This window comes from Somniosus microcephalus, chromosome 25 (assembly GCF_052327205.1).
Source record: "Somniosus microcephalus isolate GS21.2 chromosome 25, FLI_Smic_1.0, whole genome shotgun sequence".
Taxonomy (NCBI): Eukaryota; Metazoa; Chordata; class Chondrichthyes; order Squaliformes; family Somniosidae; genus Somniosus; species Somniosus microcephalus.
In genome coordinates, this window is record NC_141011.1 from 51,294,703 (window position 1) to 51,318,117 (window position 23,415).

Below are 23,415 nucleotides of genomic sequence, written 5' to 3' on the forward strand. Positions count from 1 at the left end.
TTGTCGGGGCTGGCGGGGTCCGCGGTTGTCGGGGCCGGCGGTGGTTGGGGCTGGCGGGGTCGGCGGGGGGTCGTGCGCACGACTTACCCTTTATCCGAACTTCCGCAACCGGAACCCTCTAAAAACCGACTTACGCTGAACGAAAAAACCTTCGGTTTTTAGAGGGTTTCGGTTTTCGGAAGTCCGGATAAAGGGTAGTCTACCTGTAGCACCTTTCATGACCAGTGGATGACTCAAAGCGCTTTACAGCCAATGCAGTGCTTTTGAAGTGGAGTCACTGTTGTAATGTGGGAAACGCAGCAGCCAATTTGCACACAGCAAGGTCCCACAAACAGCAATGTGATAATGACCAGATAATCTGTTTTTATTATGTTGGTTGAGGGATAAATATTGGCCAGGACACCTTGCTCCTCTTCGAAATAGTGCCGTGGGATCTTTTACGTCCACCTGAGCGCGCAGACGGGGCCTCGGTTTAACGTCTCATCCGAAAGACGGCACCTCCGACAGTGCAGCACTCCCTCAGCCTAGCTTTATATGCTCAAGTCCCTGGAGTGGGACTTGAACCCACAACCTGCTGACTCCGCGGCGAGTGTGCTACCCACTGAGCCACGGCTGACACTAAATTTTGTACTTTAGTTTTACGATTACAAGTGGAGTGCAATATCCATGTTGGAAGGTTCTATTTTTCTTGGAGGCTGATCAACCTGTGTCCTTTTAAGAAACAATTGGATGCATTTTTTGAAAAACTATGCAGAATGCAGCTTAGACTTTGGCCTCCTGGGGCCTGCCTGAACACCTTTCAAGAGTCCAAGAGGAATTTTTTTGAAGAGTAGTTAAGTTGGCAGAGTCCAACAAAACAAATGGGGTGTGTGTGTGTATAGAGGGCTTGAGGGTCTTTTATAATCTTAAGTGCATAACAATACATTATTCATAAATTGGGCCATTGAGTTTTGTGTCAAATTTTCTCAGGTGGTCCATGTCTTTTTTTTTGAAGGTGAAGTGTCCCAAAATTTATACATGGTGTTCTAAATGTGACCCTACCAATAACATTTGCATTGTCAAAATAAAACTTTGAGCACCCTCCAGCTACATGCTCGTGCTGTTGGGTACTTTCCGTGACCATCCAGTGAATAGTCGTTTATTGTGCACCTATATTTCACATTTCTTGTTTCAAATGTATTACCTTGCATAAATTAATGAAAGTGCACACCTCCATGTCTTGTAAACCAAGAACCCAGAACAAACCCGTGTGAAACTCCCAACGATCACTGTCCCTCCCCCGAAAAAGTTTCCATCATCTACTTTCTTTGACACCCAGCTGGTTAATTTGTCATAAATGTGGTTTTTTTGGCAAGTCTTGGGTGTGCAACTTTATCAGATACCTTCAGAAAATCCTAGGGAATTATATTGACTGGTGTAGGGAATCACAGAAATTGAGTTTTGGCGGTCAAGCAGAGCATCATATTGCACTCCAATTGACCTCATATCAGTTTTTACCAAATGCCTTTCAGTGACTGCATTCCTCAAGCTGCAGCATTTGTAGATTTTACCCCTATTTGAACAAGAGGTTGGTGGTAGTTTCTCTTGAGACTCTGCCAAGGCATGTTTTAAACTTTCAGAAGAAGTCCCAGTTGCAGCTGGTGTAGCAGCATCCTTTCTTACCATGTGATGGACGGTCTCCCTGCTGTTGGAAAATTTTGCAATCCTCTAGTTGGAACGCTCCTTTTATGTGGAATCCAGAATCCAAGCCTAGTGCTGCACTTAAACATTGCCTGATTATAATAGCCACTTCAGTCCTGCTGAACCCAATGTGCAATAGTCAAGCCGCAAACACACTTTCAGAATTCCAGTTTAAAGGAGGAAAATGCTGAAAGGAATCTCAACTTATTTTAACATTGGACACAAAGCAGTTTAAATTTTCATACATCCACATTAAAGGACTGTAGACATTGCTTTTCAAAATTCTTCAAGCAGGGTGGTATAGTGGCACCGTGCAACATATGCCATGGTTTCATGTAACAACCAACCTCAACAGCATTGTTGTGCAAAAGTAGCCAGATGGAGGCCAGACCCTTCCAAGCAGGGAAAGAAGGACTGTCTGAGGAAGAGACCCCCCACCCCCCCCCCCCCCCAGGCCGCTCTTGCCCATCACCCAGTGGTTAATTTACAGCACTGTTGCCAAGAGTAGGTGACCTCCTTAGCCCCTCAGCCACAGTGCAGGGTAACCCAGTCAAATACACAATTCACAACAAAACAATTAAACTTACCTAATATGTTGCAGTGTGTAAAGGTGGTCTTAAAACGTTTTCAGTCAAATCTATTGTGTTCATGAAGGCTTTCACAGTTATCCCACTCTCGGCTGAATAAAAAGCTCAATTAGGTAGCATCCCATAGCTCCCAAAATACTAAAGTGTTGCTTGAAAGTGCTCTGTGGGTAAAATTCCCAGATGTGCTTATTTTATTCTGTGCACTACAACTCCCAGAATGCAAATCAATGTTGCTTCCCTTCCCCTTTCAGAGGTGGGAGGAGGGGCCAAGTGCACACCAGTTTTGTGATTGATTAAAAGACTAGCCACCCCGGCTGGGTTTTTCCATTTGTAAGCCTATCTTTCCCACCACTGCCCCCCCCGCCAAGTGGAAAAGAGCTAGGGATGGATGGCATTAAAAGGCAGGAAGCTATTATTGGGATAGGTGAATGTGTGCTTTTTGAATAAAAGAAACTTCAGAACAAAATAAAGCATGGACTTTATTTGAAGTGAATAATGATCTAACTGTATTCAAGTGGTCGCTTATGTAATGACAGTACGTTACATGTACAGATTTATTTATGTAACATGTGAGGGAGAATAAATTAATGTATCTAGCATCCTTGAGTGAGGAAAACATTATTTATTTACTAATTTTTTTCATCCACGTGTGGCGGAACCACCAGAGGATTACGGACAATTGTATATAATTCCTTTTACAGCAATGTAGTACAGCTGAAGGCTGCACCTTTTAATGTATCTGTTAATTGTACTAGGGCTTCTTTCCTGTACTCCGCGTGATGACGTCATGCCGTCCGTCACGTGATCTCTCAACAGCGGGAAGGACGTGATGATGTCATGACGTCAGAGCTCGGAACCTTCTAGCAGTTGAGCTCGGAACCTGCTAGCAGTTGAGCTCTGAACCTTCTAGCAGTTTCCAGAGAGGCTTTCAAGCAGACCAGACCTATTTGCATTGTATCCTACAGTTTCCTGTACAGCTTCGTTTGTTCATTAAATTTTATTGTTTTTGATTTTCTGAGTCGATCTCAATTCTTCGGCTAGGAACCCCAGTTCCTACACACAAGCAATTTTCCTGGGAGATCTATTCCTGTATATCAAAGTCTTGCATCTAGCATGTGTTTGTCACACACAAATGTCCATGATGTAAACACTTCCTGATGAGCTCCATTATTTTTTTTGGCAACAATCAAAAACATTTGTTTCACAGTCTCCTCGCACATTTCTCACAAACTTCTTTCCCAAATCTTTTAGTGGCCATGTGCATCTCTCCCACATCCCGGCAACCCCCCCTGGGAACAACATAACCTTCAGCTTATAAGCCCTGCCATGGAAGATATTTCAAGAATACTGTAGCAAGTTAACTTCTCTCTAACTTTCCCTGAAGAGTGAGAAAGCAAAAGATAATGCAATAATAGCCTCCAGAGCTAGTTGGCTGCAAAGAGAGATGGGAATGAGGAGTTAAGGAAGAGCGTTAATGAAACAACAACAACAACTTGTATTTATAGTGCCTTTAACGTAGTAAAATGTCCCAAGGCACTTCACAGGAGTATTAGAAGTCAAACAATTTGACACCGAGCCACAGGGCAGGTCAAAGTGGTAGGTTTTAAGGAGCATCTTAAAGGAGGAAAGAGAGGTAGCGAGGTGGAGAGATTTAGGGAGGGAATTCCAGAGCTTAGGGCCTCGGCAACAGAAGGCATAGCCACCAATGGTTGAGCAATTATAATCAGGGATGTTCAAGAGGGCAGAATTAGAGGAGCGCAGATATCTCGGGGGGGGGGGGGGGGGGCTGAAGGAGATTACAGAGATAGGGAGGGGCGAGGCCACGGAGGGATTTGAAAACAAGGATGAGAATTTTGAAATCGAGGCGCTGCTTAACCGGGAGCCAATGTAGGTCAGCGAGCACAGGGGGTGATGGGTGAATGGGACTTGGTGCGAGTTAGGACACGGGCAGCCGAAAGGTGGAAAAAGAGAAAAATAATCCAGTCGCTTTTTACTGCACTGAAGTATGCAGTATATAGGCTATATTTCCGTAGTGGTGCAAGTAAGAGTCATTAGTCATGTTTCCATTGCGTGCTTACATCATTCTGATGTGGGGAAAGCAGGGCTCCCCAGAGGGGTCCAGGTGCACTGCTTACTCAACTTCTCGCTGCCTGTGTGATTTTTAATGATCGAAAAGGGGTGTCAAACTGGCTCTTTATAATCATTCAAATGTTGGTACAGTGGGACACTAGAGTTTCTCTTAACTTTAAAAGCCTACCTAATTTTTGACAAGGATTGGTGCCAACTCCTTTTTAAACAACAGACCGCCTCTATCATTCCTGATGTAAGCCTACCTCTTTCAGGCAATTTCTGATTGTTGTTGTGCTGAAAGTGCTTCTGCCCCAAGTTAGCCGAAGGCGTCACTCTATCGATGACTGAAGAAAGTCAGTGAATCACAGCAGACTTGTCAGCAGTAATAGGACAGCCAAATATGATTAAAGCATGAATCAGCTGCTCCCTGCAGCCCGTGTGATGGATAGAGCTTTCTACTTAAAACCATACTTACATTTCTGATATAAGGGTGGCTGACTTGCAATTGACAATCTCACACCTAGATTTTGTCCAGTGATATAGTTACTATATATTTAAGAATTCAACTTGGATCAATCTGCACTTAGAAAAATATAGGTTGCAAAAGGAGGAAAGATGTGCATCTTTGGCAATCTGCTCCCCTCATTTCAAAAAATATTGCATTTTTAAAATTTGTTTCTGGGATGTGGACAACGCTGGCAAGCCCAGCATTTATTGCCCATCCCTAATTGCCCTCGAGAAGGTGGAGGTGAGCCGCCTTCTTGAACCGCTGCAGTCCATGTGGTTAGGGGGTGAGTGTGTGGGGACATGAGAAAGGGCCATACTCTCCAGTCCTTGTCCTAGTGTGTGCCCAAGAAAATCCACTGCTTTCTAACTGGGAGTGGGACTAACTGGATTGCTCTTCGAAAGAGCAGGTGCAGACTCGATGGGCCGAATGGCCTCCTTCTGTGCTGTACTATTCTATGATTCTTCCTGCTCAATCAACAAGCCTTTCTGATTCTTAATTGTTCTCCACTCTTCTACCCCACTTCTCATTCTTTTCCAGGTGTCTTCCCTTCTCCTTGCTGCTCAATAGGTGAGGGAGTGCCAGGATCCTGCAGTTTACTCCTGTATAAATGCATCAGCTTTGTAACCCTAACCCTTGTAGAATAGCAGCTGTCGATATTAATTCCAGTTGTGAGATTTCAGTCACGGACCTCATATCTAAAGTGTTGCCTCAGCCTCAAAATATAAAACAACATTTATGGGAAGAAGTGTAGCTTACAGAAAAAATGTAGGGTATAGGTGAAGTCTGATCACAGTCTTAGAGCATTGGGGCTGAGATATCGTCTCTGGTTTCAAAGGCTGGTCAAAGTTAAAAGGAAGGTTTAGGCTGAACATTAAAGCCTGGAGACTAGATTCACATATTGGAAATGCCACACTGAAATCAGGGAAAGTGCGTTTTTATTTTCTTCATGTTTGTTTGACTGTTTCTACCACATCGCTTGGAGAATTTAGTTTCCCCGCTGTCATACTCTTGATTTCAATTTGATTATTTTGTGCAGCTGCTTTGATATTCTGCTTCCAACATCATCCCAAATAGGAATTTCAAACTCTCAACCGTATGCAATGCAAGATCTGCATTTAATGTATTTTTTTGCACCCTTTTTAAAAATCTACATCATATTAAATAGTAATGCTTAGAACCCAACACTGAGGGATTGGGGCGAGAGATCGCTTAGACTTTGTTAAATGTCTAGTGAAATTATGTCCCGTCAGAGAATTGTGCTACGTTTTAATCCTTTAGAGTTCACTGCTAATTACATTTTTGCCTTTGTTATGTAACATCTAGGAATCTGTGGGAAAAACCAATGCATCTCATGATAATACAGTATACGTATTTTCTATATTCCACTTGTCACTGGGAGATGCCATGTGTCCATATTTGACATTCACAGGATTCTCCAAGTATCAGAAAGTTCAATGAGACTTTAGACTTGGAATTCTGGATAGGATTTTACCAGCTGGGCGTTGATTATTTTGGTGACGGTTTAGGTCATAACGTTATAATCAAGTTTGTGACAGTTACAATTGTATTCTGTACTTCAGATGAAAGAAACAAAATTGTCTTTTATATGAAATGAAATGAAATGAAGTACATTTAATGGCCTGGAATTTGCACTTGTAATGACAGTGAAACTGTCAGTGTTCACCATTATAAGAACACTAGCTGGGGGAGCCCGGCTTTGCCAGGGCTGTTTTGGGCTGGGCGGTTTAAATTGAGTCCCAGGCTTTGGGGCCTCTCTGTGTCCCTCTGTGAATCTGCTGCCGGGCAACATTTTAAATCGAGTCCCAGGCTTTTGGGCCCTGTCTCTGTGTCCCTCTCTCAATCTGCTGCCGGGCAACATTTCTACCTTTTTAATACCTTGAAAGATGAAAGTGAAAGTACTTATAAAATGTTTTTGGTAAATCTTGTTATTTTTAAAAGAGATACTAACTTTTTCGAAGCTGGATCAGCAGATTTTGAGCTGGAAGTAAATGGGGTTTTTAGCTTGGGGCAATGGCTGCCAGATCCCGGAGATGAAAATGATTAGTCCCGCCCACAGACGCAGCGATTGGCCAACCATCAGGCGAGGAACCCGGCGTGCGATTGGTCGACCTCGAGGTCACTCTATCGCTAATGAGCGGAATGTTGAACGTTTTTCGGATACCGCGGGCGCGATTTTTGTCCGGCCGAAACGTAAATACGCTTACAACCGTTTCGGAACGGTAAGCTTTCTTTTGACATAACGCACGCGTAGGTATGCCCTATAACTTTCGAGCGCATAGCCGGACAGACAGACAGACAGACAGAAGTATCCGTTTATATATATAGATTTTTATATATATAGATAGATAATAAGAAATAGGAGCAGGAGTCGGCCATTTGGCCCCTTGAGCCTGATCCGCCATTCAATGAGATCATGGCTGATCTTCTACCTCATCTCCATTTTCCTGAACTATCCCCATAGCCCTTGATTCCCTTAATTTTCAAAAATCTATCGATCTCTGTCTTGAATATACTCAACGACTGAGCCTCCACAGCCCTCTGGGGTAGAGAATTCCAAAGATTCACCACCCTCTAAGTGAAGAAATTTCTCCTCATCTCAGTCCTAAATGGCCGACCCCTTATTCTGAGACTGTGACCCCTGGTTCTAGACTCCCCAGCCAGGGGAAACATCCTCCCTGCATCTACCCTGTCAAACCCTGTAAGAATCTTATTAGTTATTTTATTACTTTTATTACAATGATTACTGTGTAAAACTGACAGCAACTTCTGGTGTAATTGAGTTTTTAATGATGTACTAAGTCATAATTATTGCTGAACAACCTCTCTGGCCCTGAAAAACAAATTTTATATTGTGGAGTCTCATTCCTTCCATTCAAGGATAAAAATTCCACAGATTTTTAAAATAATAAATAATTTTTATTTTATTATTTAAGTTTGTTTATAATATTTCAGCTTCTACCTTAATCCCATGTGTTGTCACAATCTTTATTTTGCTTTCTGCAAAATGATTAAAAAGTGAATGATAAAACCTGCTTTTTACTTCCTGGTTTGCTGTCTGAGAATTCTTCAATGTGATTGGCTGCTCAGCCAGCTTGATGACATCACTGTTGCTGGACGCCACAGGTCCCCGATAGATGGCACCAGATGGAAAGTCACGTTAGAAAAGGGGAAATCGATGCCACAGAACCTGCTAATATTTTGTGAGCAGCTTTCTTCAAGGTCAGTGGCGAGTGGCATCCCTTCACCACTGATTGCAAAATCTGGGCTATTATTATACAAATATTACCACATTTGTGCCTGCAGTGATGATGTTGCTTGTTAATTACAACTCTAATGCATTACCAAACAGTAATCAACAAAATTACCAAGAAACAAGTCTGACAATAAAAAGATAGCCTCCAAGTTAACGCATAACGACATAAGACACATTTGGAGGAAGGTTTAATACTACTTATCTGTTAGACAAATCACAGTAATAAAGGTGCTTCATGTATTTTGCTACATATCGAACTGGTAACTGCGGGTAAATGTTGTTAAGATACATATCAGCTGTGATTTAATTGAATGGTGGAACAGGCTTGAGGAGCTAAATGTCCTATTTCTGTTCCTATGGTAAATTATACAACTACTGTATTGAGATTCATTGTCATTAACTAGATGCAATCATAGAGGAATTTTACAACTTTGAAGAAATGTTTGATTATTCTGAGCTAGTTAGCATGATTAAAGGTCAAAGCAGGGAATAATGGTTAAAAAAAAATTAAAGGCTCTTTATCTAAATGCACAAAGCATTTGTAACAAGCTAGATGAACTAGTGACACCAATAGAGATAAATGGGTTTGATCTAATAGCCATTACAGAGACGTGGTTGCGAGGTGGCCAAGGTTGGGAACTAAATGTGCCAGGGTACTTGACGTTTTGAAAAGACAGGCCGAATGGAAAAGGAGGGTGAGTAGCCCTGATAATAAAGGATGACGTAAGGACAGTAGAGAGAAAGGATCTCGACTCGGAAGATCAGGAAGTAGAATCAGTATGGGTGGAGATAAGGAATAACAAGGGGCAGAAAACATTGGTGGGAGTAGTTTATAGGCCCCCTAACAGTAGCTATACCGTTGGACAGAATATTAATCAAGAAATAGGAGCTTGAAACAAAGATAATGCAATAATCCTGGGGGACTTTAATCTTCATATAGACTGGACAAATCAAATTGGCAAAGGTAGTCTGGACGATGAGTTCATTGGAATGCATTCGGGACAGTTTCCTAGAACAATACGTCATGGAAACGGAACAGGCTATTTTAGATCTTGTATTGTGTAATGAGACAGGGTTAATTAGCAATCTCATAGTAAAGGATCCTCTGGGGCAGAGTGATCATAATATGATTTTGAGAGTGACTTGCCTAAGTCTGAAACTAGAGTCTTAAACTTAAATAAAGCCAATTACATAGGAATGAGGGGCGAGTTGGCTAAGGTAGATTGGAAAAATAGATTAAAAGGTATGGTGGTAGATTTAAATAAATATTTCATAATTCTCAACAAAAATACATTCCATTGAGAAATAAAAACTCCACTGGAAAAGTGATCCAACTGTGGCTAACTAAAGAAGTTAAGGATAGCATTAGATTGAAAGAAGAAGCTTATAATGTTGCAAAGAATAATAGTAAGCCTGAGGATTGGGAGAGTTTCAGAAACCAGCAAAGGATGAGCAAAAAATTGATAAAAAGCGAAAAAATAGGAGAAAAAACTAGCAAGAAATATAAAAACAGATTGTAAGAGCTTCTACAAGTATGTAAAAAGGAAGCGAGCAGCAAAAGTAAATGTTGGTTCCTTAGAGGCTGAGACAGGAGAAATTATTATGGGGAATAAGGAAATGGCAGAAACATTAAACAAATATTTTGTATCTGTCTTCACAGTAGAAGACACAAAAAGCATACCAAAAATGTTGGGGAACCAAGGGTCTAATGAGGGTGAGGAACTTAACGTAATTAATAAAAGTAGAGAAAAAGTACTAGAGAAACTAATGGGACTAAAAGTCAACAAATCCCCTGGACCTGACGGCCTACATCCTAGGGTTCTAAATGAAGTGGCTAAAGAGATAGTGGATGCATTGGTTTTGATCTTCCAAAATTCTCTAGATTCTAGAATGGTCCCAGCAGATTGGAAGGTCACAAATGTAACACCGCTATTCAAGAAAGGAGGGAGAGAAAACAGGGAACCACAGGCCAGTTAGCCTGACATCAGTCGTTGGGAAAATGCTGGAATCCATTGTTAAGGAAGTGGTATCAGGGCACTTAGAAAATCATAACATGATTAGGCAGAGTCAACATGGTTTTATGAAAGGGAAATCGTGTTTGACAAATTTATTAGAGTTTTTTGAGGATGTAACTAGCAGGGTAGATAAAGGGGGACCAGTGGATGTAATATATTTGGATTTCCAAAAGGTATTCGATAAGGTGCCACATAAAAACTTATTACACAAGATTAGGGCTCATGGGGTTGGGGGTAATATAGAGGATTGGTTAACAGACAGAAAACAGAGAGTAGGGATAAACGGGTCTTTTTCAGGTTGGCAGGCTGTAACTAGTGGGGTGTCGCAAGGATCAGTGTTGGAGCCTCAGCGATTTACAATCTATATTAATGACCTAAATGAAGGGATCGAGTGTAATGTATCCAAGTTTTCTGATACAAAACTAGGTGGGACAGTAGGCTGTGAGGAGAACACAAAGAATCTGCAAAGGGATATAGATAGACTAAGTGAGTGGTCAGTAAGGTGGAAGATGGAGTATAATGTAGGGAAATGTGAGATTATTCACTTTGGTAGTCAGAATAGAAAAACAGAATATTTTTTAAATGGCGAGAAACTTTCAAATGTTGGTGTTCGGAGAGATTAGGGTGTCCTCGTGCAAGAAACACAGAAAGCTAGCATGCAGGTACAGCAAGCAATAAGGAAGGCAAATGGCATGTTGGCCTTTATTGCAAGGGGGTTGGAGTATAAGAGTAAGGAAGTCTTGCTACAATTGTACAGGGCCTTGGTGAGACCACACCTGGAGTACTGGGCACAGTTTGGTCTCCTTATCTAAGGAAGGATATACTTGTCTTGGAGGCGGTGCAACGAAGGTTCAGTATATTGATTCCTGGGATGAGAGAGCTGTCCTGTGATGAGAGATTGTGTAGAATGGGCCGATACTCTCTGCAGTTTAGAAGAATGAGAGGTGATCTCATTGAAACATAAGATTCTGAAGGGGATTGACAGGGTAGATGCTGAGAGGCTGTTTCCCCTGGTTGGAGTGTCTAGAACTAGGGGGTGTAGTCTCAGGATAAGGGGTAGGCCATTTAAGACCGAGATTAGGAGGAATTTCTTCACTGAGGGTTGTGAATCTTTGGAATTCTCTACCCCCGAGGGCTGTGGATCATAGAAACATAGAAGATCGGAGCAGGAGTAGGGCATTCAGCCCCTCGAGCCTGCTCCGCCACTCAGAGATCATGGCTGATCGTCCAAATTCAGTACCCTGTTCCTGCCTCCTCTCCATATCCCTTGACCCCCCTAGCCTTAAGAAATATATCCAACTCCTTCTTGAATATATTTAATGCTGAGTCTGAGTATATTCAAGGCTGAGTTCGATAGATTTTTGGACTCTAGGGGAATCGAGGGATATGGGGATCGGGCGGGAAAGTGGAGTTGAGGTTGATGATCAGCCATGATCTTATTGAATGGCGGAGCAGGCTCGAGGGGCCGTATGGTCTACTCCTGCTCTTATTTCTTGCGTTCTTATTGTTGTTACCGATTTGGGTTGTTAATAAACTGTTTCTCTGTCAACCATTTCACAGTAGTTCTCATAAGCAGACCCTGTCCCCTGCGTCCTGAAAGCTGTACCTGTTTTTTTAATGATCATCCCTTGCAGAGTTGAATGACTCGAGGATTAACAGCTGTTCCATTTCTAACACTCTTTGTACGGATTAAACCCAGTCTGTTGCTATTCTATGATTCTCCTCAAGTTGATAAAATACCAAACCACAAATCTGGTTGCAGGCTGAAACTAAAATCATTATTTACAATAACATTGAAAAATAAAACATAAAAATGAGCAAATACTGTACTAATTGTAGTGTATGTGCCTTTAAGTCAGAACTACTTTTACAGCTCCTGTATACTGTAGTACCGGCAGTGACCACACCGGTATATAAGCTTTGCGCATGCCTCTGTACCCCCAGTCTAGAGGCTACCCTCCTCCAGTAAAGACCTGTTATTTGTTAATGTACAGCATCTGTGGGATTATTTAATAATAGCATATCCACTGAACAACGGATCCAACAGTGGCGACGAGTGTCGATTCGAATCTACCTGCAGCATATAAAAAAAAAATAGTCAAGGCCAGGAACACGGGCGTCGACCACGAGCAACCACCCAGCAGTCAGGCAGAGATCCAACTTCGCAGGGGAGGCTGTGGAGAGCCGGGCTTGGTTCCCCAGCCACAACGAGCAGTAAGAGACCGACGACAGGTCCAGCGCAGACCCTTCCCGAGCAGCGGCGGCTGGAGCCGACCGATGGCGGAGAGAAAGCCGAGCAGCATCGACGGGGTAAGACAGAGGGTGAAGAGCGCAGGGCGCAGCCGGGGGTTGAACATCGAGCGGCGTCGAGAAAAATAAAACAAACCGGAGAGAGAGAGGGTAAGAAACAGCCGGGTTATAGACTGAGTGGCGTCGAAAAATATAAAAAGAAGAATGCGCAGAGCACAGCCAGTGCTCATGGGCTGAACAGGGTCCGCGGGGCGAAGAAAGGGGAGACGCCATTGAGCCGCGGAGAAGAAGGAAGAGCGCGGGAGGCGCCATTTTTAGAAGCCGCAGCAGAGAAGAAGGGCGAGCGCGGGAAGGAAGGAAAGCGCGGGAGACGCCATTTTGTGCCAGCGGAGAAGAAGGGGAAGCGCGGGAGGCGCCATTTGTGATAGTTAACTCACACCCAAGGATGCCGAAGAGTGGCAGTATCTCTACGTTCGACAATGAAGTCGAAGATTGGGCGACATATGTGGAACGTATTGAGGTGTACTGCAGGGCGAATGAAGTGCCAGATGCTAATAAAACACTGGTTCTGTTAAATTCCATGGGTGCAAAAACTTATGGGTTACTGCGAAATCTAATAACCCCAGAGAAGCCGGTAAACAAGAATTTTGAAAGCATAGTAGAAATCCTACAGGACCACTTAAACCCCACACCGCTGCTGATAGCGGAACGATTTAATTTCCATAAAAGGAACCAACACAAAGACGGTTTGCCAGAGCAGATTTGCTCTGATAATGGACCACAGTTTGTGTCCGACGAGTTCCAAAAATTCATTAAAAGGAATGGGGTAAGGCATTACACATCCGCCCCGTATCATCCAGCCACAAATGGATTGGCTGAGAGGTTCGTACAAACCTTTAAGAAGGCGATAAAGGCCATGTGCGACGATGAAATTCCACTACAGCATAAGATGGGCAATTTCTTATTAGCCTACCGAAACGCGGCACATGCAGTTACCAACCAGACCCCGGCCATGATGTTCTTTAACCGAAGGTTGAGATCTCGTCTGGACTTGCTCAGACCAAATGGGCGAAGAAATGTTGAGGACAAACAATTCCAGCACATCAATGAGAAGCCGACAAGGATCTTCAATGTAGGGCAACCAGTCTTGGCCCGTGACTATCGAACAGAGAAGTGGCAACCCGGAACGATATGTACAAGGCAGAGGCCATTAATGTACACAGTGGATGTCGGGGAGAACATTGTGAGACGCCACGTCGATCAGATCTTAGCATCACAGGAACACGTCAACCCCATGTCTCGAGTACCTGGGGATGAACCCGACATACCGGTAGCATCTACTTCAGACCCAGTAGCAGTGGAACCCGATGAACTACCCAATGAAAAGGGGTCAGAATCGCCTCTGCACCAAGAACAAGAACCTCTGGAAAGGCGCTATCCCGAAAGGGTCAGGAAGCCGCCCCAAAGACTGAATCTATAAATGGACTTTTGTTGTTTAATGTACATGTTGAAATGTTAATTGTTATTTGAATATTAGGGGTATTACTAATCTAAAAGGGGAGGAATTGTAGTGTATGTGCCTTTAAGTCAGAACTACTTTTACAGCTCCTGTATACTGTAGTACCGGCAGTGACCACACCGGTATATAAGCTTTGCGCATGCCTCTGTACCCCCAGTCTAGAGACTACCCTCCTCCAGTAAAGACCTGTTATTTGTTAATGTACAGCATCCGTGTGATTATTTAATAATAGCATATCCACTGAACCACGGATCCAACACTAATAAGTCCAAATTTAAACATGGGTGGGACGAGGATAATCCTTGAGGTTAATTATGCGTTAGTGACTTTTCATGAAGTACTGAGATTCTTTTAAAACTAATACTGAATCTGTTTCCAACAGGCCTTTAGTGAGGTGCTTTGTGCATTTTTTATGTTAAGGATGTTACGTTAATGGAAACAAAAACAGAAACTGCTGGAGACACTCAGCAGGTCAGTCTGGTATCTGTGGAGCGGACAGATAAGATAATGTTTCACATGTAGACCCTTCATCAGAACATCTGTTCTTTGAAGGTGCTGACTGACCTTTGACCCAGTGTTTAAAGAAATTTGTTTGAATGAGAGATTGTGGGGCATTTTCTTTTAGTAACAGCTGATAAACCTGTTTGTTTGAAAGTTTATCACAACTTACTGGTATTACACACATGCTGATTCACACCCAAGTGACACCCAGACCACACAGGGTTCCGGAGGATGAAGTTAAGCATCATTTGGCTACTCAGATAACGACAACTATTGCCCTTTCTATAACCCAAAGCAGAAAACTACCGATGCAGGAAATCCGAAGCAAAAGCACAAATTGCTGGCAACCCTCAGTCGTTCAGTCTGTATCGGTGGACGAGACCGTTTTTTCATATTTGTTTGTTCAATGCGAGAGGTTGCAGCCCCTCTTCCACCATTTGAAAGGGCTGCTCCTCGACTTCTGGCTCCACTTCAGTCTCACGCTCCTGCTCTTTGGCCACCCGGGGTGGGGGTGTGGGTGGGCCGGCCGGCCGGCCGGTAAGTCAAAGTGCCTCCCCGTGGGTCTGTCTGCTCCAGGGCCCGGACAAGGTGGCCATCTACAGGTTCAGGCTGGACATGGTTCGTGTGGCAGGGGAGAGGGAGGGGGAGGGGGCGTGGTCGCGCTGGCTGCCTACCTCTCTTCCACAGTCTTGGGTGGCCTTGGAGAAGGAACACGGTTTCCACCAGTACAGTTGCGGTCTTCTGCGTCCGATGGGCACTGCAGGGACTGGAGTACAAACGGGACACTGGGAATAATATTATTTGTTTATAAGTTTCCTTTGTTTTATGGTTTCATTCTTTATTACTTGTGCCCCTCTAAAAAGGGGACATTTTTTCTTGTGCTTTTTATTGATAACACTGGGGCGACCCCGTGTCTCCTTTTTGGTTTATTTAGAAAAGGCATCTGTGGAGAGAACAGAAGATAACCAAGTTTTGATGAAGGGTTTACACCTGAAACATTGGCCTAGAGGTTGCGGTCGGAGGCTTGCCGCCCGCGTACACCTCCGAACTGCATGTAAATGCCGTACTTACCCGGTCTCCAGAGCTTCGGACTCTTGCGGTCCTGGGCCTGCGGGCGTGCACCTGAGTAAAGGCCCATACACCTGAGCACGTGGGCCAGTCCAATGACAAAGGGGGGATTCCTATTAGGCTTATGCCGATTTAAAGGGTGGAAGATGCCTGTGCATGAATTCTGTGCGTAAAAGCACTGGAGAGGTACCACCAACGCTGCCTCCGCAAGATCCTGCAAATCCATTGGCAGGATAGGTGCACCAATGTCAGTGTTCTTGCTCAGGTCAACATCCCCAGCATCGAAGCTCTGACCATGCTCAATCAGCTCCGATGGATGGGTCACATTTCTACATGCCCGATACGAGACTCCCAAAACAAGTGCTCTACTCGGAGCTCCGGCACGGCAAGAGAGCCCAAGGTGGGCAGAGGAAACGCTTCAAGGACACCCTCAAAGCCTCCTCGGAAAAAGTGTAACATCCCCATCGACACCTGGGAATCCCTGGCCCAAGACCGCACAAAGTGGAGGAGAAGCGTCCGGGAAGCCGCCGAACACCTCGAGTCTCTTCGCCGGGAGCAAGCGGAAGCCAAGCGTAAGGAGCACAAGGAGCGCACGTCAACCCAAGCACCCCACCCACCCGCCCCTCCAACCACCATCTGCCCCACCTGTGACAGAGACTGTAGGACTGTAGGGGAGCACGGTGGCATAGTGGTTAGCACTGTTGCCTCACAGCGCCAGGGACCCGGGTTCGAATCCGGCCTCGGGTGACTGTCTGTGTGGAGTTTGCACATTCTCCCCGTGTTTGCGTGGGTTTCCTCCCACAGTCCAAAGATGTGCGGGTTAGGTTGATTGGCTATGATAAATTGACCCTTAGTGTTAGGGGGATTAAATACGTGGGGTTACGGGGATAGGGTGGGATATGTGTTGGTGTAGGGGTTACGGGGATCGGGTGGGATATGTGTCGGTGCAGGCTCGATGGGCCGAAATGGCCTCTATCTGCACTGTGGGGTTTCTGTGATTCTGTGACCCGCAGTGGACTCATCAGTCACCTGAGAACTCATTTTTAATGTGGAAGCAAGTCATCCTCGGTTCCAAGGGACTGCCTAAGAAGATGGCGATTCAATTTACTTACGGAATCCCCATCAGCAAAATAGAAATCACCCAATAAATAAAATTTCACCACACTGAAATAAAAATAAATGATCACAGGTTCAAAATGAATTAAAATACCCTTCAGTTAAACATTTAAAAGAAAAATTAAATGTTTTGAAAAATAAATTTGAGCATTTTTAAACGGGACAAAATTTTCCTAAACTAATTTTAAATGTAAGTGAATGTACAAATCATTTAAAAAAAAATTATTTTAACATTTATTTTAACCCTTACGCTGGTAAAAGCAGGCCTTAGGCGTAAGGTTTTGGTGGGTATTCGCTGGGCAAACAGCCCAACTCTGCGCCAGTGACAGTGAATTTACAGCAAGGATCTGCCAAGGAGCAACTTGACAGACCGCAAGTTCGGTCGCATCGCATGCGGAAACCGGGACCTTGCGGGGCACTTATGACGGCGTAAAATCCGGGCCATTAACTCTGCTCTCCTGAGAAATGTTTCCAGCACTTCCCGGCTGGCGGAGTTTTCGTTTTGCTTCTTTGTTCAATTCACTGCCCCTTCTCTTGCTACCTCTGTTACTGCCTTTTAGATTAAAGCGGGGTTTGTGATCAGTCTCACTCCTGCCAGTGCACAGACCCTCCTCCCCACCCCGACACTCGGGACCAAGCGGTACCGCCTCCTGCAGCGAGGGGGCAGCAGCGGGGCGCCCGCCCGGCCGACAGAAATCCCGCATCGTTACGTCATTGCCAAGCAGGAGCCCCGCCTCCGGCCTGCTCCTATTGGCTGCGCCGGTCGCTCTCCCATTCCAATAGGGCGGCCGGCCCGTCAATCACAGGCAGGCTGACGTAATGCTCTAGGAAAAGCGGCCGGCGCGGGCACTCGGCTCTCCAGCTTTTAGATTGAGAATTATCACTCCATTTTTTGGTTGCAATCGCCGGGCAGCGAGCCGCAGTAAGAGCGCACTCGGCCCGGAGAAGGTGTGAAGTCAGCTGGAGATTAAAGAGAAGATGGACTGAAGCCGCCATGGCTTTGGAGTGTGGCGACACACCGGCTACTATTGTATCGAGCGGCGGGCAGCTGTAACATTATTATTGTTACATTCTTGTTACAGTCCGGCTCCCGGGGCACGCCTGCTCCCTGAGCCAGAGTGCGGCTTCTGGTCTTTTCACAAGGGTAAGTCTGTCTGTCTGTGATGGGGGTGTCTGTGTGGGGAGATGTTTGTGTATATGTTTGTGTGTATCTGTCTGCGTGGGGTGATGTCTGTGTGGGGCAATGTGTCTGTGTGGGGTGGGATGTGTGTGTGTCTGCCCTATGTCGGGTGTGTTTTTTTTGCCTCTTTTCCCCCCCATCTCTTTCCCACCTTGTCTTGAGCTCCCACCTTGGGCTCGCACGCTGCATCCACGATGGGCCGAATGGCCTCCTTCTGTGCCGTAAATTCTATGATTTCCTCCCCGCCCCCCAGGAGGTGAATTATTCTCCAGTAAAGGAAAATATGATCAGATGAATTGTTACCATCCTTCTGAAGTTTAAAAAAAAACTCCTGTCTAATATTTAAATCTTGAGTACATGTTCTGGTGTGTTCTTGGTTTGGGGCGAAGGTTATTCTGGAGTGTGGTTTTTGTTGTGTGCACGGGGAGGCTGTCAGTGACAATTGATTTGTTTTGTCTCATTGCAGATCAAGGGCGTGTGCCCTTAGTTTTTCTTCAAAAAGCTGACTCCAAGACAACCCATTTTTTATTGATAAATTGGTATTACGTGATTGTAATACAGCTTTTTTTTTTCCCAACAAAAAAACCCACAATTTCCATTTGATCTGAGGGTTGAAGGTTATTTGCACTGGGAATCTGTACCTGTGCGTGAAGCGTGAGGAGAAAATGGTCTAATTTTGGTCCCCCGCCCCCCCACCACCACCTCCTGAAAAACTGGGATGTTTTTTGGTGAACATGTTTCAGTCTCACTGCAGCACAGATCCGGCAGCCATGTTTGAAATGGAACAGCTGGAAAAGTGTTCAAAACACCATGATGTTTAATGTGTGTGTGTGAGGGAGAGAGAGCGAGCTTTGGTTAACAGAAACTCCTCTTTGATGCAGGGGCTGGTCGCTGTGACTGAGGGAGCGGCGCAAGATGTCGGGGGCGTCTGTCAAAGTGGCGGTCCGGGTGAGACCCTTCAACTCCAGAGAGATCGGCAAGGATTCTAAATGCATCATCCAGATGCAGGGCAGCACCACCAGTAAGTCAAACCCTGCTCCGACTCTGCCTGAATCTTCACTGCGCCACCCACATTCAATGACTTTTCTGTGCCACACTGCAGATTTTTCACCGCTACACAGTTTACTCGGCATCATGCCGATTCAGTATAAGGAGGCTGAGTAACATTTGCTAAAATGTAAACCCTGTTGCAATATTTGGATGGTATATTTTTGTTACAAATTTGTATCCTATAATGGCTGTAAAGCAGTCTTTTGAAACGTTTTAAAATCCATACATATAACCTGTAGAAAAAATGTAATGAGATTGCACCACATTAGTAACTAATTTGCTTTATGTACTTTAGTGTCAGCAGTGGCTTCAGTTTGGAGCACCCTGGTCTCTGAGTCAGAAGGTTGTGGGTTCAAGTCCCACTCCAGAGACTTGAGCACAAAAATCTAGGCTGCCACTCCCAGTGCAGTGCACTCTGCTGCACTGTTGGAGGTGCCGTCTTTCAGATGAGACGTTAAACCGAGTCCCCGTCTCTGCTCTCTCAGGTGGACGTAAAAGATCCCATGGCATTATTTCGAAGAAGAGCAGGGGAGTTATTCCTGGCGTCCTGGGGCCAATATTTATCCCTCAATCAACATCACTAAAACAGATTATCTGGTCATTATCACATTGCTGTTTGTGGGAGCTTGCTGTGCGCAAATTGGCTGCCGCGTTTCCCACATTACAACAGTGACTGCATTTCAAAAAGTACTTCATTGGCTGTAAAGCGCTTTGGGACGTCCGGTGGTCGTGAAAGGCGCTACAGAAATGCAAGTCTTTGATTTTGATTTCTGGCAGTTTTGTGATTGAGGGGTAGAAACAGATTTGGTAATTGGAGTACATTAGTTCAGGAGTAGTCAGATTGTCAGCAAAAGTGGTTGTGGTTATTTTTTGTGAATGATTTGAATCAGGAGAAGAACGTGCGTGCTGTAGTTGGGCTAAAATAATATTTCCGAGTCCTATTTCCAGTAGTTGAAATTTGTCGTCATACATTTATGATTTAACTTGTAGCCAAAAAAAGTTTCTGTTGTATTTCATCCTTTTGTCTAGCGATTGTGTCCATCCGCCTGCTTTATGGTGGTGAAGTTTTGAAAATGGTCAGTGTATTTTTAAATGTATAATTATCACATTGATTAAAATTACACATAAAGACACACGCTTTGTAAAGGTGCTGGCCCAGATTCTTATTTGTGCAAAATAGCTATTGCAGCATTCATAGAAACATAGAAGATAGGAGCAGGAGTAGGCCATTCGGCCCCTCGAACCTGCTCTGCCATTCAATGAGATCATGGCTGATCATCCAAATTCAGTACCCTGTCCCTGCCTTCGCCCCATATCCCTTGATCCCTTTAGCCTTAAGAAATATATCCAACTCTTTCTTGAATATATTTAATGAATTGGCCTCCACCGCCCTCTGTGGCAGAGAATTCCACAGGTTCACCACTCTCTGGGTGAAGAAATTCCTCCTCATTTCGGTCCTAAATGGCTTACCCCTTATCCTTAGACTATGACCCCTGGTTCTGGACTCCCCGGCCATCAGAAACATCCTTCCTGCATCTAGTCTGTCCAGGCCTGACAGAATTTTATAGGTTTCGATGAGATCCCCTCTCAACCTTCTAAACTCCAGTGAGTATAAGCCCAATTGACACAATCTCTCCTCATACGTCATTCCTGCCAACCCAGGTATCAGCCTGGTGAATCTTCGCTGCACTCCTTCGATGGCAAGAACGTCCTTCCTCAGGTAAGGCGACCAAAACTGCACACAGTACTCAAGGTGCGGTCTCACCAAGGCCCTGTACAACTGTAGCAAGACATCCTTGTTCCTGTACTCGAACCCTCTTGCTACGAAGGCCAACATACCATTTTGCCTTCTTTACTGCCTGCTGCACCTGCATGCTTACCTTCAGCAACTGGTGCACAAGAACACCCAGGTCTCTTTGCACTTCCCCTTCTCCCAATCTATTGCCATTCAAATAATAATCTGCCTTCCTGTTGTTGCCACCAAAGTGGATAACCTCACATTTATCCACATTATAGTGCATTTGCCATGTTTCTGCCCAATCACCCAACCTGTCCAAATCGTACTGGAGTTTCACGACATCCTCCTCACAGCTTACCCTCCCACCCAGCTTTGTGTCGTCTGCAAATTTGGAGATATTACATCCAATTCCCTCATCCAGATCATTAATATATATTGTGAACAGCTGGGGTCCTAGGACCGATCCTTGCGGTACCCCACTAATCACTGCCTGCCACTCGGAAAGTGTTGGGATTATATTTTGGCAGAACAAAAATGCATCTCCAGAATGGCATGTGTAATTGTGTATACATTAAAGTGGATTTTACGGCAGTGCGTACAGATCTTTAAGAGTAATTTGATTTTCTAAATGCTGTAATACTACCTTGGAATTATTTTGGATTTTTTTGTGTGTGTTGTACATTGAGCATTTCTAACTCTATAGCATTGATCTAGGATTCCAAGCATGTTTTAGTGTCGTGCTGACTGGGCAGGCAGGTGAGGGAGGGACTGGTTTTGCTACTTCTGTTCTGTGTAGATTATCCAAATGATGATTCATTTACAGATTAAGACAAACATCAAAATGATTTTGTACCAGATGGGCAACCTTTTTTTTTAAATGGTAAAACATGTTTGTTTTAATTACAAAAGTAAAATCATTATCACCTAGTGCAGAATGAATAAAAAGATGGCATATTGGCATGCCGCCCAGTCTCCACACATGGTCAGATTTGACTGCATATGGTGCAGACTGGTGCAAATAATAAGCACATGATGTTGGGATAGGTGAGGTATACCAGACAGAAGATTTTTTTTTTTTTTTAAAGATTTTAAATTACTTATTCCTTTGCACCCAATTTTATTTAATTTCTCTTCTCTTTTGGGCTCCATACCACATAACCTGTAAGCTAAGAGCTGTAAGTTTTGATCTTCTTACTTGTTTCCAGTGCTATGGTGACGGGACTTACTGAAAGTGAAATAGATTGTGAGTGATTTTTAATTAAAATTTTTGCTTACTTCTCATGACGTGGACTTTGGGGTACGGTAGCATAGTGGTTCTGTTGCTGAACTAATAATCCAGAGCCCCTGACTAATGATCCAGTGACGTGAGTTCAAATCCCACCACGGCAGCTGGGGAATTTAAATTCAGTTCATTGAATAAATCTGGAATAAAAAGCGATGGTGACCATGAAACTACTGGATTGTCATAAAAAAACATCTGGTTCACTAATGTAATTTAGGGAAGGAAATCTTCCGTCTTTACCTGGTCTGGCCTGTATGTGACTCCAGACCCACTGCAATGTGGTTAACTCTTAACTGCCCTGTGCCGTGAAGGTGTATTCAAGAAGGTGGCTCACGACCAACTTCTCCAGGGCAATTAGGGATGGACATTAAATGTTGGCCTTGCCAGCGATGCCCACATCCCATGAATACATTTTTAAAAAGCTGACGTGTACTGCCTTCATATTCTGTTCTGACAAATTTGATCATTCATATTGGCATTAACTGATTGACTGACTTGTGGATTTCAAAATATGTGTTTGCGATCAAATGGTTACTCGCGCTATAAAGACAGCTAGTTAACAGGTGAAAGAAAGAAAATAATTTGTTTATTTCTATAGCGTCTTTCACGACTACCGGACGTCTCAAAGCGCTTTACAGCCAATGAAGTACTATTTGAAGTGTAGTCACTGTTGTAATGTGGGAAATGCGGCACCCAATTTGCGCACAGCAAGCTCCACAAACAACAATGAGATAATAACCAGATAATTTTTTTTAGTGATGTTGATTGAGGGATAAATATTGGCCCCAGGACACCGGGGAGAACTCCCCTGCTCTTCTTCAAAATGAGGGTTAAGAAAATCTCCAACTTTGGAAACCTCACAATGAACTGTAAGACCTACTGATGAAAATTGCTCATTACTGTTGGCTACAAAACACTGCCCAACCTTCTCTGAGTATAATTTCCTTTAACAAATTATTTGCGGCGCTGCACTTTATCTAAAAATGTCATGTGGATTTCGAATGCTGAATATTATAAAGAGAAGGCTAAAGGTACTTGAACCCTCGGTCAGTTGGTTAAATTATATTCTCCTCCGACTAGATTCAAACTCTTTTTTACATCCTAGTTGTGAAAATATACCAAAGTCTTCGAGATTATAATGCATTTAAGGAAAGGAAGCGACTGCTAGTTAGTGACTCGGAGCAGTACAGATCCTGCATTTCTCTTTGGTATAGGTATCAGGTGGCTACTGGCCTTCACTCCATACACATGGGGATGGGCAGCAGCTGGTCGACTGGTTCCACCAGATAATGCCTTAATAGTGCGGATTCATCCATACAGTGTTTATCCGATCTTGATCATTTAGTGGGTGAAGCATCATCTGATGCAGCACTAAGCTGTGTAGACGAGCAAGTCCGAGGTATGATTCCTGGTCTCTGTTGAACTAGAAAGAAAGAAGAAAGACTTGCATTTCTATAGCGCCTTTCACGACCACCGGACATCCCAAAGCGCTTTACAGCCAATGAAGTACTTAAGAAAAAAAAAAAAATATATATATATATATATATATCACTGTTGTAATGTAGCAAACATGGCAG

General features: G+C 44.0%; 1 protein-coding gene across 28 annotated transcripts in view; it reads left to right on the plus strand.

Annotated features, from left to right (window-relative positions):
- Positions 1 to 17,403: 17,403 nt before the first annotated feature.
- Positions 17,404 to 23,415, plus strand: part of kif1b (kinesin family member 1B) — a 290,388-nt gene continuing 284,376 nt past the window's right edge. For all 28 annotated transcript variants that reach the window (XM_085967403.1, XM_085967405.1, XM_085967411.1 and 25 more), the window contains exons 1-2: positions 17,404 to 17,732; positions 18,650 to 18,789. In XM_085967403.1, coding sequence (XP_085823529.1) covers positions 18,684 to 18,789 — 106 coding nt within the window. In that variant the 5' untranslated portion in view covers positions 17,404 to 17,732; positions 18,650 to 18,683. The remainder of the gene's footprint in view (positions 17,733 to 18,649; positions 18,790 to 23,415) is intronic.